This window comes from Rhinoraja longicauda, chromosome 21 (genome assembly GCF_053455715.1).
Source record: "Rhinoraja longicauda isolate Sanriku21f chromosome 21, sRhiLon1.1, whole genome shotgun sequence".
Lineage (NCBI taxonomy): Eukaryota > Metazoa > Chordata > Chondrichthyes > Rajiformes > Arhynchobatidae > Rhinoraja > Rhinoraja longicauda.
This window is the reverse complement of record NC_135973.1, coordinates 24605486-24619086: the sequence shown is the minus strand read 5'-3', so window position 1 is coordinate 24619086 and position 13601 is coordinate 24605486. Positions and strand designations below refer to the sequence as shown.

Sequence of the window (13601 nt, the reverse complement as noted above, 5' to 3'; positions counted from 1 at the left end):
ACACTGTGTCTGGGGCACACTGTGTCTGGGGCACACTGTGTCTGGGGCACACTGCCAGGGGTGGTGGCTGAGACAGATGTGTCTGGGGCACACTGTGTCTGGGGCACACTGTGTCTGGGGCACTGTGTCTGGGGGGCACTGTGTCTGGGGGGCACTGTGTCTGGGGCACACTGTGTCTGGGGCACACTGTGTCTGGGGCACACTGTGTCTGGGGCACACTGTGTCTGGGGCACACTGTGTCTGGGGCACACTGTGTCTGGGGCACACTGTGTCTGGGGCACACTGTGTCTGGGGCACACTGTGTCTGGGGCACACTGTGTCTGGGGCACACTGTGTCGGGGCACACTGCCAGGGGTGGTGGCTGAGACAGATGTGATCGTGGCGCTTAAGAGTCTTTTGCAAAGGCACGTGGATATGCAGGGAACGGAGATAAGATGTAGAAACAAGGAACTGCAAATGCTGGCTCAGCAAGGAAAGTCACAAAATGCTGGAATAACTCAACGGGCCAGGCAGCCTGGAGAAGGGTCCCAACCCAAATGGAGATAAGAGTTGGTCTTGGCATCATGTTCGGCACAGACATTGTGAGCCAAAGGGCCTGTTCCTGTACTGTACTATTCTCCATTCTATGATGGCACCTTTAAATGGTTAATATTATGAGAGGCATCAATAGGGTAGACAGTCAGGAACCTTTCCCCAGGATGGAATAAACAAATATTAGAGGGCATAGCTTTGAGATGATATGCCAAAGTTCAAAGGAGATATGTGGGGCAAGTTCTTTTTTACACAGTGGGTGGTGGGTGACTGGAACGTGCTGCCAGGGGTGATGGTGACAGTGAAGAAAGCGAATGGTATGTTGGCATTCATAGCGAGGGGATTGGAGTATAGGAGCAGGGAGGTTCTGCTGCAGTTGTACAGGGCATTGGTGAGACCACACCTGGAGTATTGCGTACAGTTTTGGTCTCCTAATCTGAGGAAATACATTCTTGCCATAGAGGGAGTACAGAGAAGATTCACCAGATTGATTCCTGGGATGGCAGGACTTTCATATGAAGAAAGACTGGATAGACTCGGCTTGTACTCGCTGGAATTTAGAAGATTGAGGGGGGATCTTATAGAAACTTACAAAATTCTTAAGGGGTTGGACAGGCTAGATGCAGGAAGATTGTTCCCGATGTTGGGGAAGTCCAGAACAAGGGGTCACAGTTTAAGGATAAGGGGGAAGTCTTTTAGGACCGAGATGAGAAAGTTTTTTTTCACACAGAGAGTGGTGAATCTGTGGAATTCTCTGCCACAGAAGGTAGTTGTGGCCAGTTCATTGGCTATATTTAAGAGGGAGTTAGATGTGGCCCTTGTGGCTAAAGGGATCAGGGGGTATGGAGAGAAGGCAGGTCCAGGATACTGAGTTGGATGATCAGCCATGATCATATTGAATGGCGGTGCAGGCTCAAAGGGCCGAATGGCCTACTCCTGCACCTATTTTCTAAGTTGCTATGGTTGAGGCAGATATGATGGTGCCATTTGAGAGATTTTTGGATAGGCACGTAGATATGTAGGGAATGGAGATGAGATGCAGAAACAAGGAACTGCAAATGCTGGTTTACCAAGGAAAGTCACAGCATCTCCGGAGAACATGAAGGAGACACTGGATAGGTTGCTGCATTTTTCCCTTGAGCATAGGAGGCCGAGGACTGATCATATCGAGGTTTATAAAATCACGAGAGCCATAGATTGGAGAGACGGACACAGACTTTATCCTAGGGCAGAGGAGTCTAAACCTAGAGGGCAAGTGGGGTAAGTTTTAAAGAGTGGAACAGTAGCATAGCTAGTAGATCTGCTGCCACACAACACCAGAGACCCGGGTCTCGATCCAGTGATGTGGATACAGTTGAATTGGGTTTTTGATAGGTAGATGGTTGGACAAAGTTGTAGAGATAATAAGACAAAGGTTGTGCGATAAGGATAGAAGAAGTGCGAATTGTGAAGCCAGAGGAAGGAATATGGGTGGAAGGCAAAAGGGGGGGGGGTGGAGATATGGGTGTGAATCCAGGTGGGGGACAAGGAAGGGGGGAGGGTAAGGTGTAGAAGTAAGGGGGCACAAGGAGAAGTTGGGGGGGGGGGGAGGGGGATGTCATTTAGTTATTTAAATTTGGAGAATTCAATGTTCATACAGTTAGGTTGTAAGCTGGTCAAGTGGAATATGAGACGCTGTTCCTCCAGTTTGCATGTGGCCACACTGGCAGTGGAGGAGTCCAAGGACAGAAAGGTCAGTAAGGAAATGGGAAGAGAAATTAAAATAGTTAACAGCCGAGAGATCCAGTAGGCCTTGGCAGACCGAGCGCAAGTGTTGGGTGAAATGGTCGCCAAGTCTACACTTGGTCTCGCTGATGTACAGGAGGCCACACTGTGAATACCAGATGCAGTAGATGAGGTTAGAGGAGGTGCATGTGGACCTCTGTCTCACCCGGAAGGACTGCTGGGGTCCCTGGATGGATGTGAGGGAGGAGGTATCGGGACAGGTGTAAAATCTCCTGCGATTGTAGGGGAAAGTACCTGGGGAGTGGATGGGTAGTGATGAGTGAACCAAGATGTTGCAGAGGGAGCAGTCCCTGTGGAAGGTGGAAATTGATGGAGATGGGATGATGTGGCTGGTGGTGGGATCACATTGGAGGTGATCAACAAAGGAGCTTTTCAATCGAAAGATGAGGAATTGTTAAATGGGAATGATATTTTGTTTGTTCGTCAGTGCTGAGACTACTAAATGCATCTATATGTTGTGGGGCAATGGGGACAAATAGTGGAGGGCAGGGATTTGTGCCAGGTCCCGGTGGGGAAGGTGGATATCCTTGCCAGCTTCCCAGCATAGGAGTGGGGAAGGCAGACATCCATGCCAAGTTCCAGCAAACAGGTGGGAAAACCAGTTCCAAGTAATGTACAGTCCTATGGCAGGAGTCAGTCTGAAGAAAGGCCCCGACCCAAAACGTTACCTATTCATGTTCTCCAAAGACGTACAGGTATGTAGGTTAATTGGCTGGGTAAATGTAAAAATTGTCCCTAGTGGGTGTAGGATAGTGTTAATGTGCGGGGATCGCTGGGCGGCGCGGACTTGGTGGGCCGAAAAGGCCTGTTTCCGCGCTGTATATATATGATATGATATGATATGACACTAGCTAGTTGGCCAACTCGATGATAAAGTAGAACACAGGCGTAATGAACTGCAGTGCCGCCTCTAGTCGAACACCTTTGTTATGCTTGCCTGCTCTCTGTAGACCCACTCTTTTCTCAATGTGTTGTCTTCCATAGACGGCACAAATCAACCCCAGCATTCAATTTCTCCCTCTCTCCCTCCCTCCCTCTCTTCCCCGCCCCACCCAAGTTGCACCATCTTCTCATTTTCACCCAACAAACAGCTAACAATGGCCCGTTTCCTTTATCATTGTTACTTTTTTGCACATCTTTCATTCATTGTTCTTTATCTCTCTACGTCATCGTCTGTATCTCTCATTTCGCTTTTCCCTGACTAGTCTGAAGAAGGGTCTCAACCCGAAACGTCACCCATTCCTTCTCTCCAGAGATGCTGCCTGTCCCGCTGAGTTACTCCAGTTTTTTGTGTCTCTCGTCAGCACAAACCAGTGGATGTCCACATCATGCTCCATTAGTGCTTCTGCTATAGGCGCCCATTTTGTAAATGGTTCTGAACAATGATTAAAGGATTTATCTCTGCCTGCCATAGAATACGATGTTTAGTTATTTGGCCACTTTTGATTAGACGGAAATAATCTCAACATAGTATGACTAGCAGATGCATTGAATACAAAAAATATTCTTTGTTGATGACCAGGCTTGAGTTAGAAAATACAGTAAGTAACATGAATGTCAAATATTTATTTGTTCTCTTCAATGTATCTTAATAGCAGTATATTCTTAATTGTACCTTTATCTTCAATGTCAATGAGAAGGATTTTTAAATTTTTTTTTGTTGCGGACACAAAGAAAATAATTCTTTCATCTAGTAGAAACAAGGAACTGCAGATGCTGGTTTATTTACAAAAAAGGCAAAATGCTGGAGTAACTCAGTGGATCAGGCAGCATCTTAGCATCTGAAGAAGGGTTTAGTTTAGGTTAGGCAGGAACTGCAGATGCTGGTTTACATTGAAAATAAAGACAAGGTGCTGGAGTAACTCAGCACATCAGGCAGCATCTCTGGAGAAAAAAAAATGGAGCGACATTTTAGGTCGACCTTTTTCTCCAGAGATGCTGCCTGACCCGCTGATTTACTTCAGCACTTTGTGTTTATCTCTAGTTTAGTTTATTTTATTATTGTCACGTGTACCGAGGTACAGTGAAATGCTTTTAGTTGTATGCTATCCAGTCAACAAACAGACTCTACATGTTTGCAATCGAGCCATCCTCAGTGTACAGACACAAGGTAAAGGGTATAACGTTTAGTGCAAGATAAAGTGCAATTACAGATAGTTTGAAAGTCTCCCATGAGGTAGATGGGAGGTCAGGGGCTGCTCTCTAGTTGGAGAGAGGAAGGTTCAGTTGCCTGATAACAGCTGTGGAGAATCTGTCCCTCAATCTGGTCCCAACCCAAATGGGAATGTGGGCAACTCCTGTCTAATTTCAGTACAGCATTATCTACAGTCAACATCAAAGATAATAGAGCAGAGCAAGATAGACCACTTGACCCTAAAAACCGTAGTATGTCATGGCGCCATTTTAGTAGGCAGAAACTTGCAGAAACATTTTAAAAGAAAAATAACAAAAATCTGTGAATTGATAGATGAAATATATTCTGCATTTTTATGGTATCATCACACATACTGTTCCCCAAAACACTGACTACACTGCGAGAGGCATAACGGACGGCGGGTTACGCTTACTAAAATGGCGGACGTTCCGCTCCTTTGCATACTACACTTCAGTATAGGCGATTTCGACGGAGTGGTTCATCTTGCACTTCTAGCATCTTTGTTCAACATCTACCCGAAACATCACCTATCCATGAGCTCCAGGGAGGCTGCCTGATCCATTGAGTTACTCCAGCGCTTTGTGTAATTCTTTCATCTTCTGTCTAAACGTAAACTTAATCTTGACATTAAAAATGCTGCATGTTTTAGTTGGATCAGTCTGCAACACTTGATAATAGTTATTTTGATTATAGGATAAGCATGGAGAAAATTGGATACCAATTTCTTTAACTAACATATCGTTAGGCACCTGCCACATAATGGCTTTACTAAGAGTGAAGAGGTGGTGGAGTTTAATTTCAAAGTAAGGTGATTGCAGTCATTAGAGCAAATGATCACCACGTTACAAGCTTCTGCTTGTAATGAGTGGCTGTCAAGTAATTCTGAAACTTTGCCAGCACATTTATCCAAGAAGGGAAGCCGCACAGTGCCAAAGCAATGGAGTAACTAACTGCTTCACAGCGCCAGAGACTTGGGTTCAATCCAGACCTCGCGTGCTAATCTGAGTGGAGTTTGCACATTCTCCTTGTGACCACATGGGCTTTCTCCAGATTCCTCCCAAATTCCAAAGATGTGCGGGTTTGTAGGTTGATTGGCTTCTGTAAATTACCCCTAGGGTGCAGGGCGATCGCTGGTTGGCGAGGTCATAGTGGACCAAAGGGCTTGTTTCCATGTTGCATCTCTAAACTAAACTAAACAAGGGAAGATTCTAGACCGCAATTATAATCTAGCATGACTCTCAATCATTGCGTAATTTAGAATTTTTGAAATGGTAAGGAGTTGTGTAGGAAGGAACTGCAAATGCTGGTTTAAATTGAAGATAGACACAAAGTGATCATAATATTATTAGTCATAAGTGATAGGAGTAGATTTAAGCCATTCGGCCCATCAAGTCAACTCTGTCATTCAATCATGGCTGATCTATCTCTCCCTCCTAACCCCATTCTCCTGCCTTCTCCCTAAAACCTCTGACACCCGTATTAATCAAGAATCTATCTATCTCTGCCTTATGTATATCCACTGACTTTGCCTCCACAGCCTTCTGTGACAAAGAATTCCACTGATTCACCACCCTCTGACTAAAGAAATTCCTCCTAATTCCCTTCCTAAAAGAACGTCCTTTAAATCTGAGGCGATTACCTCTAGTCCTAGACTCTCCCACTCGTGGAAACCTTCTCTCCATATCCACTCTACCCAAGCCAGAGTGCTGGAATATCTCAGTGGGATATCTGGAAAAAAAGGATGGGTGACATTTTGGGTTGGAACCCTTCTGTTAATCTGAATTTTAAACCTGAACATTCAAGCCTGCAAAATTATAACCAATGATTATTTTTGCACTCCAACTAATCGAGTATCAGATTATGGTTTTCATTCAAGTTCCATATATAACATTTTACCAACATTATAGCACAGTGGTGCAGTTGGTAGAGCTACTGTCTCACAGCGCCAGAGATCCAGGTTTGATCCTGACCTTGGGTGCTAGTCTGCGTGGAGTTTGCACTTTCTCCCTGCAACCATGTGGGTTTCCTCGGGTGCTCCGGTTTCATCCCACATCCCAATGACGTGTGGGTTTGTAGGTGAATTGTCCTCTGCATGTTGGGTGTGGATGAGAGAGTAAGATAACATAGAATTAATGTGAATGGGTGATCGGTGGAAGGAGTGGAATCGGTGGGCCGAATAGCCTGTTTCCATGCTGTGTCCTTAAACAAAACAAAATATTGCAAAGTATACACAGACTAATGGGTCTGTGACATGGAATGAAAACACTGCAAAAAAAAAGGAGGACATTTTCAAGCTTCTTTTTTGAACATGTCTGTCACTAACAAGATGCCCCATCTAACATAGATGGGACATTTTCATTGGCATGGGCAAGTTGGACCGAAGGGCCTGTTTCTGTGCTGTATGACTCTATTCATGAAAATCACTCTTGAGAAGATTACCTCCTTTAACAACTGCAATCTTTTAATAAATCACCTTATTTGCATTTCCATATTTAAATATTCCCCTTAACGTCGTACCGCCTCAGCAATACGACGAGGAAGAAATTAGACGAAGCCTGACAGCAATTCATTAAAAAAAACATTTGATTTATGTGTAATCAATCACAGTTCCAGGAATCTGAAGGGTGGGTTGCATAAATACCGAGTAGAGATTATTACTATTAATCCCTTTGATGACTTCTGCATACACTGACAAAGATTTGAATGGGTTATGAACTGATGTTATTGAGGTGTGGTTGCTATGTTAAAAGATTGTAGTTGAATAATCTATGTGGCTGCCAGGCAATGTTCTAAGTATGTTTTCACAACGGTGACAATTGGAAAGAGACTGGCCCTTCTAACCTTCCATGAGCAACTGCAAGTAAAGTCTTATGCAGCTGCAACATGACTTCACGACAGTGGTGCAGTAGCAGAGTTTCTGCCTCACAGCGCCAGAGACATGGGTTCGATCTTGAGCTCGGGTGCTGTCTGCATGGAGTTTGCACGTTCTCCCTGTGACCACGTGGGTTTCCTCCGGATGCTGCGGTTTCCTCCCACACCCCAAAGACGTTAATTGGCCTCTGTAAATTGCCCCTAGTGTGTAGTGGGATACACTAGTTTGAATGGGTGATCAATGGTCAGCATGGGCTTGGTGGGCCATCGGGCCAGTTTCATAAGTGATCGTCGCAGAGTTAGGCCATTTGGCCCATTAAGTCTACTCCACCATTCAATCACGACTGATCTATTTTTCCCTCTCAAACCCCATTCTCCTGCCTTCTCCCCAAAGCCCCAGACACACGTGCAAATCAAGACTCTATCAATCTCTGCTGTAAAAATATCCATTGCTGTATCTCTTAAAAAAAACGCCCCAACTGATGAAGCCAAGTATATTGTATGACATCTTTACCACCCTTTCTCCTTGTGTTACCACTTTAAAAATTATTCTATTCGCCGTTCAACAAAAAGTGACAAGTTGAAGTGCAATTTCCGTTTTGCAAAAATTGATGAAGTTTTTTTTAGATTTTTTAGATTTAGAGATACAGCGCGGAAACAGGCCCTTCGGCCCACCGAGTCCGCGCCGCCCAGCGATCCCCGCACACTAACACTATCCTACACACACTAGGGACAATTTTTACATTTACCCAGTGAATTAACCTACATGCCTGTACGTCTTTGGAGTGTGGGAGGAAACTGAATATCTCGGAGAAAACCCACGCAGGTCACGGGGAGAAAGTACAAACTCCGTACAGACGGCGCCCGTAGTCAGGGTCGAACCTGAGTCTCTGGCACTGCATTCGCTGTAAGGCAGCAACTCTACTGCTGCGCCACCGTGCCGCCCATAATGATACGTTATAATGATACGTTTTGTAAGAGAAAAATTCAAAGAACGATTGAAAGATACAACATGGAAACCGGCCCACCGAGTCCATGCTGATCATCGATCATCTGCTCATGCTAGCTCTATGTTATTCCACTTTCTCATCCACACTTTGTACATTAGGAGCAATTTTACAGGGGGCCAATTAAACAACAAACCCGCACGTCTTTGGGTCGTGGGAGGAAAACCCTCACGGCCACAGGGAGAACTTGCAAACCCCGCACAGACAGCACCCGAGGTCAGGATTTAACCTGGGTCTCTGGCGCTGTGAGGCAGTGGCTCTCCCAGCCGAGCCACTGTTAGGATTGTGTTACCTGGAAAGAGAGCCCGACTGATCATCCCAGGCATTATGATGAAAATCATCGGCAGCATCTTGAGATAACTTGCAAGGATGGAGGCGCCCTTGACGTGACTCAGATTCTTCGCCGCTAGTGACCGTTGAACAATAACCTGAGACATAAAAATAATTTTCCATTGATTTATTTGCAGTTGAAAACTGAGAAAGATATAAACTATGTGGTAACTTAAGCCTGTTCATCCATTAAATTAGATCAGGATTGACCTATGGTTTAGTTTAGTTTAGAGGTACAGCATGGAAACAGGCCCTTCGGCCCACCGAGTCCATGCCGACCAGGGATCACCCACATACACACTAGGGACAATTTACAGAAGCCAATTAACCTACAAACCTGCACATCTTTGGGATGTGGGATGAAACCAGAGCACCTGGAGACAACCCACATGGTCACAGGGAGAATGTACAAACTGGGCATGGACAGCACCCGTAGTCAGGATCAAACCCAGATCATTGGCGCAGTAAAACAGCAACTGTACCCCTGTGCCACCGTGCCGTTCTCAGTTTGTCTGACCAGGACCCCCAAAACCCTTGGCATTACATAAATCCATCAATTAAGTATTTGATTGAGAGGAATATCATGAGAGGAATAGATCGTGTAGATGCGCAGTCTCTTGCCCAGAGTAGGGGAATCGAGGACTAGATGACAGAGGTTCAAGATGAAGGGGAAAAGATTTAATAGGAATCCGAGGGGTAACTTTTTCACACAAAGGGCGGGTGGGTGTATGGAACAAGCTGCCAGAGGAGGTAGTTGAGGCTGGGACAATCCCAACGTTTAAGAAACAGTTGGACAGGACAGGTTTGGAGGGATATAGACCAAGCGCAGGCAAGTGGGACTAGTGTAGCTGGGACATGTTGGCCGGTGTGAGCAAGTTGGGCCAAAGGGCCTGTTTCCACACTGTATCACTCGATGACTCTATGATCGATTGAAAGATACAGTCTGGAAACAGCCCCTTTGGTCCATCGAGTCAATCTTAGTTTGAAGTATTTGATGATTGGAAGATATAGCGTGGAAACAGGCCCTTCAGCAGCCCATCAAGTCGAGCTTATCAGGACCAAATACTTTGCCTGCCACTCCACCCCTCTAACAAATGTTTCTTCTTTATTGCAGAGAGATAGATACACAATGCCCCAATCGAGATCAACAGGCATGTTGAGGCCAAATGCAAACAACCTGAGTTTACCGGCCCTTCGCCAAGCCCCAGTGAGTCCCGATCTGGGCAGCAGTAGAAGGCAGATATCCAAGCCCATGGCCTCGGGTTTGTTGAGTAAAAAGTACCACACAGGCACGACGCATTTATCGGTCCCAACGCGCTATGAACAGAATAGATACGGCAGCATAGACACGGCGACAATGTTGGGCGCATTCGACTCGAGCACAAACACTGCCGCTCAGCGCAGGTATCCCTCCGCTGCTGATCCATCTGCTAGAGGCACGACTACTCCTCTGGGGCTCTCGATCTCCAAACTAGCAACGTGCAAGAACTTGACGCTCAAGACGCCAGTGAACAGGGCGGCACTCAATCCAGAGTCCTCCCAAAGGGCACTGACCGAATGACCCCCATGAAGCAGGGGAACTGCTTGGACAGCTCGTGGGGTCTGGCAAGTAGCCCGCCTGTATGAAATCAAAGCTGCCTTGTGGCACAGGTCCACCATCGATATTCCGGCAGCTGGTGGTCCGGCACCTTTAATCTGGGCAAAATTATGAGACCACCACCCCGTCCCCCTGAGATCCCCCCGAAAATGTGGTGCCTAGGCCGGGTGAGGTGGCTGATCTCGACCGCATTGGGACTTTGCCCCCTGCGGCCAGGGTTATGGAACTCCGGCCCGGCCAGAGCAGGCATATCCGTTCCCATAGCTGACCTCCAAGGCCAACTTTGTGGGCCGGTGTCTCTATTGGCCCAGCAAAATGGATAAACTATTGGCTATCCAATAAAGGTTGAGTTTAGTCTATTATCACATGTCCCGCGATACAGTGAAAAGCGTTGTTGCATGCTCACCAGTCAGTGGAAAGACAATACATGATTATAATCGACTGGTGCACAGTGCACAGATACGTGATAAAGGGGATAACGTGATAACATTTATGGCAAGATAAAGCCACCCGGAACCGTAAAGGCTCTGGAACCAAGGGTGCCAGAAAATCGATGGTGGACCTGTACCGTGTATAAAAAAAACGCATGAATGTGAGGTGAAGCATGTTTACATCACCTGATCTGTGCACCAGTACCATGTTCCCAGGATTGTCAGGCCAAAAGTCATGCCAGTCCATGGAAGGTCTCCACTAACGGGATCCCTGAAGAGGTGCATGGCATCAGCCCTGGGCAGGTGGCACGTCGAGTTGGCAATAATCTTTCTTGGAACTGCGTTTAGGTAAACACTCTCGAGGTTGTGATACCCTCCAATCTTATTGAAAGCTGTATGAGTAATGTAAATAAAGATTTTTTTTAAAAAATAAGTTAAAATATCACCACAGTGCATATGCTAAAATAGTCACATTACGTTTACAGGCGTCTGTGGAATCGCTTCAAGGGTTTGAAGAGCAACCTATCTTGTATCCCCTGGCAGTGCTTATGTGCAATAAATGTGTTCGAAAATACCATATGGATCAATTGAATTGATTTTAAAGATACAGTAGAGCTAATATGAATGGCTCATCCATTTTGCCGGACCAACAGAGGGCACAGCCTCGGTGGGGCCCGAGATACGTCTGCCACAGAAGTCGGCTACGGGAATGGGCCCAGCCATGCCGGAGTTCCAGAGCTAATAACTAATATCCCACTGAGTCCACGCCGATCATCGACCACCGGATCATCTTAGTTATTAGTTATCCCACTGTTGCATCCACTCTCTGCATATCAGTGGCAATTTTACAGAGGCCAATTAACCTACAAAACCATGCACACCTTTGGGATGTGGGGGGGGAACTGGAGCTCCCAGAGGAAACCCGTGCAGCCACAGGGAGAGCAGGCAAACTCCACACAAACAGCACCCGAGGTCAGGATTGGACCTGGGTATCTGGAGCGCTGTGAGGCAGCAGCTCTACCAGCTATGCCACTGTGAATGCACAATCCTATTTCAAAATGCCTACTAAATTTTTACCCACAAAACGTTTGTCTCACGAGAGGCTAACATCTTGTTTCTCTCCTGCTGACCAAGATGCCCCATCTAAGCTAGACCCATTTACCCACATGTGGCCCACATCCTTTTTCCTATCCATTTACCTGTCCCAAGTGTCTATATTTGTGATAGTCCCTGCCTCAACCACATCCTCTGGCAGTTTTTTCCATATATCCACTGCTCTCTGTGTGAAAAAGTTGCCCCTCAGTTGATATTAAATCTTTCTCTTCATCTTAAATACTACTAATAAATTCAGTGGAGAATTGATTGATTGCTTGATTGATAGATGCAGTGTGGAAACAGACCCTTCGGCCCGCCGGGTACACGCCAAACATTGCTCATCCATTATGTGCCAGTGCCACCCCTGAAAGGTTTTCTTTTCACCCCTCAGTGAATTGAGACCAAATCGCCCTCCCTCACCGTTCTCTCAGGGTCATGCAAGGAACCGATGGTCAAAGGGTACCTGTAATGGTCAGTATCACTGTTCCGATAATCATGACAACTGCTTGAAGTGTATCGGTGTAGATAACTGCGGCTAGACCACCTGAAACCAGACCAAATCAGAATTAAATTAATGCGTTCTCCTTCATTACCCAACACCAATTAGTTTAGTGTGTGGGAAGGAACTGCAGATGCTGGTTTATGCCAAAGACAGACACAAAATGCTGGAGTAACTCAAGGAGTCAGGCAGCATCTCTGGAGAAAAGGAATAGGTGATGTTTCAGCCCTTCTTCAGACATTTAGTTCGGTTTAGAAATACAGCATGGAATCTTTGGCACACCGAGTCCATGTCGAACATCGATCGCCCGTTCACACCATTTCTTTGTTATCCCACTTTCTCATCCACACCCTACACACGGGTACGTTTTTATTGACCAGAGAGGAATATAGAATGTGCAGACTCCACACAGACAGCACCCGAGGTCGGGATTGCACCCAGGTCTTTGGCGTTGCGAGGCAGCGGCTCAACTTGCCACCCTTGCCTTTATAGTATCTGCTTCAACTACCTCCTCTGGCAGGAGAAAACACCGAGTGCTGGAGTAACTCAGTGGGTCAGGCACCATCTAAGGAGAGCATGGATAGGTGACATTTCAGACTGGGGAAGTCGAAAATAAGTAGTCTGAAGCAGTCTGAAGAAAGGTCCCGACATTTCTTCACACAGAGAGTGGTGAGTCTGTGAAATTCTCTGCCACAGAAGGTAGTTGAGGCCAGTTCATTGGCTATATTTAAGAGGGAGTTAGATGTGGCCCTTTTTGCTAAAGGGATCAGGGGGTATGGAGAGAAGGCAGGTACAGGCTACTGAGCTGGATGATCAGCCATGATCATATTGAATGGCGGTGCAGGCTCGAAGGGCCGAATGGCCTACTCCTGCACCTATTTTCTATGTCTATGTTTCTATGTTTCTAAAATGTTATCTATCCATGTTCTCCTTTGATACTGCCTGACCTGCTGAGTTACTCCAGAACTCTGTATCTTCTTTTGTAAACCAGTATCTGCAGTTCCTTATTTCTGTCTTATCTGGCAGATCATTCCACATACCCACCACCCTCTAAGTGAAAAAGATACCCCCTCAGGTTCCTATTAAATCTATCCCTCCTCACCTTAAACCTATGGTTGATTGCCCTGCCCTGTGTAAAAGAATCTGTGCATTCAACATATCTATTCTGAATTTTGGTGGATACGGAATAAAAATATGCATTTATCAAAGTGTAGCTCAGGACAGGAACCTGCCTCTGCATGCCAGTGTTAGTGAACTGTGCAATGATCCATGAAATAGTCGCAACATTCTTCTGAAGGTC

At 46.0% G+C, this 13601-nt stretch overlaps 2 protein-coding genes across 2 annotated transcripts in view; one reads left to right on the top strand and one right to left on the bottom strand.

The window, feature by feature from the left end:
- LOC144604300 (uncharacterized) overlaps positions 1 to 10240 on the top strand; it is a 37832-nt gene extending 27592 nt beyond the window's left edge. Inside the window, exon 5 of the mRNA XM_078418547.1 lies at positions 9794 to 10240. Coding sequence (XP_078274673.1) covers positions 9794 to 10240 — 447 coding nt within the window. The remainder of the gene's footprint in view (positions 1 to 9793) is intronic.
- slc5a10 (solute carrier family 5 member 10) overlaps positions 1 to 13601 on the bottom strand; it is a 90585-nt gene that overhangs the window by 48829 nt on the left and 28155 nt on the right. The window contains exons 6-8 of the mRNA XM_078418549.1: positions 12266 to 12346; positions 10894 to 11099; positions 8642 to 8777 (exon numbers count right to left, since the gene is read on the bottom strand). Of these exons, the coding sequence (XP_078274675.1) occupies positions 8642 to 8777; positions 10894 to 11099; positions 12266 to 12346 (423 nt within the window). The remainder of the gene's footprint in view (positions 1 to 8641; positions 8778 to 10893; positions 11100 to 12265; positions 12347 to 13601) is intronic.